This window comes from Gadus morhua, chromosome 2 (assembly GCF_902167405.1).
Source record: "Gadus morhua chromosome 2, gadMor3.0, whole genome shotgun sequence".
In the NCBI taxonomy this organism is placed as follows: Eukaryota; Metazoa; Chordata; class Actinopteri; order Gadiformes; family Gadidae; genus Gadus; species Gadus morhua.
Genome location: NC_044049.1, coordinates 17,522,246 through 17,527,245, shown reverse-complemented (window position 1 = coordinate 17,527,245; position 5,000 = coordinate 17,522,246). Strand labels below are relative to the sequence as shown.

At 43.6% G+C, this 5,000-nt stretch overlaps 2 protein-coding genes across 3 annotated transcripts in view; both read left to right on the top strand.

The window, feature by feature from the left end:
- Window positions 1–3,503, top strand: part of LOC115534197 (homeobox protein Hox-B5a) — a 3,818-nt gene extending 315 nt beyond the window's left edge. The window contains exons 1-2 of the mRNA XM_030344983.1: window positions 1–582; window positions 2,161–3,503. The exon at window positions 1–582 is cut by the window's left edge and continues 315 nt beyond it. Of these exons, the coding sequence (XP_030200843.1) occupies window positions 1–582; window positions 2,161–2,408 (830 nt within the window). The 3' untranslated portion in view covers window positions 2,409–3,503. The remainder of the gene's footprint in view (window positions 583–2,160) is intronic.
- hoxb3a (homeobox B3a) overlaps window positions 1–5,000 on the top strand; it is an 82,502-nt gene that overhangs the window by 17,872 nt on the left and 59,630 nt on the right. Inside the window, exon 1 of one of the 2 annotated variants that reach the window (XM_030344858.1) lies at window positions 3,587–5,000. This exon is cut by the window's right edge and continues 136 nt beyond it. The exons of the other annotated variant lie outside the window; for it this stretch is intronic. The gene's annotated coding sequence lies outside the window, so the exon portion shown is untranslated. Of the gene's footprint in view, window positions 1–3,586 lie in introns of those variants that run through there. 2 annotated transcript variants of the gene reach the window in all.

Here is a 5,000-nt window from a genome sequence, read left to right as displayed (position 1 = left end):
CAGCCGCCACCATGCACCATGCGACGGGCTCGTACGGCTACGGCTACAATGGCATAGACTTGACAGTAAATAACCGTGGAGCGGGTAACAATAACGTTGCTGCTACAGGAGGACATTTCGGGGCTGGTTCGGTCGTCGGGGATTCCCGAGGCTTTGGCTCCCCGACGCTGGAGAGAAACTTCCGACAGTCGACCAGCTGCTCCCTGGTCTCTGCGGCAGATTCACTACTGTCGCCCGGCGGTGGGGACTCTAGCCTGGGAGTCAAGAGTTCATCTCCCCGCTCAGAACAACAAGGAAGCGGTAATCTCAGTTCTCCTAACCTCTCGTCCCCCAACATAGCACAGCGGTTCAGCGAGCTGGACGACGCATCGTCGGAGACCGAGGACGCACAGCAAAATAGGGCAGGCGGCAACAGCAGCAACAACCCGGCGTCTAGGACTGTTCACGCACAAGCCGGACAAAAGCACGAGGGTCATTTGGCAGGATCAGCCGCAGCGACCACCAACAACACGGGGATGACAGGCAACGACGCACAGTCACCGCAGATCTTTCCCTGGATGAGGAAACTGCATATTAGCCATGGTAGTTGCTTGTTTTGTTTTTCCTTTAGCATTGCGCAATGAGTATTGATTTGAAAACATAATCCTAGGTATACAGACTAAACACACTGTTCCCTGGAATGTGTCGTAGATATGTGAATAGGTTAATATTGTTTAATTGTTGTGTGTGTGTGTGTGTGTGTGTGTGTGTGTGTGTGTGTGTGTGTGTGTGTGTGTGTGTGTGTGTGTGTGTGTGTGTGTGTGTGTGTGTGTGTGTGTCTATGTGTGTGTGTGTGTGTGTGTGTGTGTGTGTGTGTGTGTGTGTATGTGTGTGTGGTTGTGTGTGTGTGTGTGTTTGTGTGTGTGTGTGTGTGTGTGTGTGTGTGTGTGTGTGTGTGTGTGTGTGTGTGTGTGTGTGTGTGTGTGTGTGTGTGTGTGTGTGTGTGTGTGTGTGCGTAAAACGTGGAGACTGTATGCGGATACTGTATGTACATGTGTTAACATACACCTTAATGATCAACAGTTAAGTGCATAAAATCGGCCTGATCTGTCGTTGGATAATTAGTGTAAAAGTGCTCTGTCTTCTCTTTAGTATACATTTTTTACTGATTATCTAATAAACATATATTTTATGTCATTTAACAATTATAATAGGTGCCCTGTTCTATTGGCATGTAATCTGCTGAGAACAAGATATTGTTTTATTGTTTTCTTCCACGTAGGCTAGATTGAATGTATTGTTCAATGTCCAAACCATTCAGATATGCAGGTTATTGTGATTGGTGTTACATTTTACGCGATATTAGGTTCGTTAACGTGTTGGTTCAGTTTATCCATATGTAATTCTCTTCGCCTTTCCTACTATTCATGCATAGGTGATGGCGGACGGCAACCCCGTCTTCTATTCCAAAAAAATCCACCAAAGCGTCATAAATCTGTCAAGGCAAGGCGAGCTAGCACACCAAATTTGCAGGCTGAGTGGCGCAGACCGTAGCGAGAAAGGCGAGAAAGACAGGGGTGGTTGGAGAGGGAAAGAGGGAGAGGGCAGAATGCAGCGGTGGTAGCTGAAGCTTTGAATTTAGGCTTTATTGAGTAGGGACTTTATTCCAACCGGGAACTGCAGAGGAAAGTGAAAGAAAAAAATAACTATGGGAAGGAAAGCACGATTGTATTGAATTAAACGTGACAGATACTTTCAGAAGAGTTTCCCATCAGGTAAAAAAAAAACCCTAATAGACGGAGGCAAGGTAAAAACGTACCGCAACACGTTTGTTTGAAAGGGAGGATTTGGGAATTGACGCATAGCCTATAGTGACTATGGTCAACTTGTACTGATGACTGCTGCGTGTGTGTGCGTGTGTGTGTGTGCGTGTGTGTGTGTGTGTGTGTGTGTGTGTGTGTGTGTGTGTGTGTGTGTGTGTGTGTGTGTGTGTGTGTGTGTGTGTGTGTGTGTGTGTGTGTGTGTGCGTGCGTGTGTCTGCGTGTTTGATAGGGGGCGTTTTTAATAAGCCTATTAACAGTTAATATCTTGATCAATCTAAACAGGGTCGCTAAACAGCAATACACCTTAACAAACTTGTGTTACCCTATACTCCCTTCTAACTCCCGTTGCCTCCTTCAGATATGACGGGACCCGACGGAAAACGAGCGCGGACGGCGTATACCCGTTATCAGACGCTCGAGCTGGAGAAAGAGTTCCATTTCAACCGGTACCTCACGCGTCGGCGGAGGATAGAGATAGCCCACGCGCTTTGCCTATCTGAGCGACAGATCAAAATCTGGTTCCAGAACAGGAGGATGAAGTGGAAGAAAGATAACAAACTGAAAAGCATGAGCATTGCAGCAGCTGGAAGTGCATTCCAGCCATGAAACATCTCTAAACGGGTCTTAGTTGAAAACAACAACAAAGAATAGAATGGGCCTATACCCTAAATATGAAGAAAAACAATAGAAGCAAAAGGGGGGGAAAAGCCGATATGATTCAACAGATTCCATTTCTAATTTTTTTTTACTATTATCATCAGAGTACTGTACAGCAGCGCAGCACTTTTATTTGTTTAGCATGTTGGTCGTTGTCGTTTCTTACTGTGGTACTTGCTTCTGTAACTTCAAGTTGTTGTTACTATACATGATGTCGTCGTTGATAATACTGAACACGTGAGAAATGCTACCTATTTGATGCTACCTGTTGTTTATTGTTAACAGTTCATGAAATGGCTCATCTGTTATATTTTGAGTAAAAAAAAGCTTTTTACAGAGTTGGGATCTAAGCTCGTATAGCTCGTAAATTGTAACTTATTTGCTGATAAATACGCGTGTAGTTTTAGTTTGTATAGTTTAGAAACCTCTCGTTCTAGCGCTCTCTGACTGTGTTTCTTTCTTTCTCTCTCTCTCTCTCTCTCTCTCTCTCTCTCTCTCTCTCTCTCTCTCTCTCTCTCTCTCTCTCTCTCTCTCTCTCTCTCTCTCTCTCTCTCTCTCTCTCTTACTCTCTCTCTATATCTCTCTATCTCTCTTTCTGTCTCTCTTTCTCTCTATCTCTCCTCCCCCCTCCCTCCTAAAAATATAAGTAGGCTAGTTTTTTAGACCTGGTCATATTTCCAGGGACTCCCGGTGTTGGTCACGTGATCACCTTCCATGCTATAATAATGTTTGTGTCATGTAAACCTCGCTATCTTTAGAGAAAGAAGTTTGTGTGAACTATTGCAGTACTATTATCTCCGTATCAACACAATATGTGTTCAGATATTGAAACGTGTATTATATATTATTATTAATGTAATTATTGGATCACGTATATGTTCCAGAGAGGATGTACATATATCATGTTTGACTTTTTAGATGTGACCAATCGGCTATTTGTTTTTCAGTTGTTTATGTGTGTGTGTGTGTATGAGTGTGTGTGTGTGTGTGTGTGTGTGTGTGTGTGTGTGTGTGTGTGTGTGTGTGTGTGTGTGTGTGTGTGTGTGTGTGTGTGTGTGTGTGTGTGTGAGTGAGTGAGTGAGTGAGGCGTGAGTGTGTGAGTGAGTGTGTGTATGTGTGTATGTGTGTGTGTGTGTGTGTGTGTGTGTGTGTGTGTGTGTGTGTGTGTGTGTGTGTGTGTGTGCGTGTGTGTGTGTGTGTGTGTGTGTGTGTGTGTGTGTGTGTGTGTGTGTGTGTGTGTGTGTGAAAATTATAATACAAGTAGAAAACAGCAAATGTCGCGTGAAGCCTGCCTGTCAGCATTTTGCCAATTCGCCTTTTGTATTTGTTTGTAACTTTTCATGGAGCAAAAATAAATTTCGTCATACTCTCATCAGGAGGCTTCTCATAGCCCGATATGTTTTTCACCCGAGCCAAACGCGGTAAATTCCTACATCTCTGCAACCCCAAGCAAAAGGGTTGTAAATAACAGTTTCTCTTCGAATCAGGATGTGAAATGGGCACGAGTTAAAAGCGGGTTGTTCGTGCTATTGACACAATCTAGCTGTTTTCTAAAACACTGTACGGTTTCGAAATTTTTGAAGTCCATCGGTTTGTACTGTGATAATCCACACCTATCTCTGTATTAAACTACAAGGACAGTGGTGTGTTAAACGGGGAGTAGCCTCCAAAAGTTGAATGAACAACGATCTAAAAATACAGATCTATGAATTATTATACAACTTCAGAATATAGGCAGAGTGTAGTTTAAACTTATTTAAATTTGAATTAGGTTTGATCCTGGCTTCTAATATGGCCCCTTCAGAAGCGTGTGCAGTAGAAGGAAGTGGTGTGACCCACGACCATCACACTGACATCCAGAGAAACAAACAACACTTAACCATCGCTCCAGAATATACGTGAAACCAAATCGTTAAGAACTTGATCTGAACAAACACTTACCATCATTTATATCTACTCTTCATCTGCTGGCTGCATTACTGTCAATACACACGTGGTCAGGTTTCTTAGTCGCCCGTTTCAGTTGGACATTGCTGTATTCTAAAGGTCCAGTCTCTTCTTAGTAATAGTTAAACTAAACTTATACACTTACCGACTCTGCTCTTTAACGAGTCAGTCGTTTTTTTTTTTTTCTCTTGTCCTATCTTACTGTACACGTTGATTAAAAAGGGTCCTGCTGCGAGCCCCGCAGCCCCGTGGCCGTTATCTACTCGAACCTCTCGGCTATGTTAGCCTAACGTATTTTAAGCAATCCCCTTTTGGAGCAAACTCGGTACTAAAAAGAAGCAAGCATTGACATTTACATGTCAAACGGATGAAGGTTTTTATCTCCAAGTTAGATCGTAAAAATCAACCCAGGCCTCCGACTGATACCTCTCACTGGCTCACTGGCAGTCACGTGGGGTCCATAAAGTTAGTTTTATGGTTTTGGGGAGTTGACAATGTACTATATATTTCACATTCGAGAATGCAAGTGACGGTTTAACGGCTTCGCGGGGATTGTAAAGGGGTCAGTAAAGTAGACGGAGCAGGAGAGCAGAA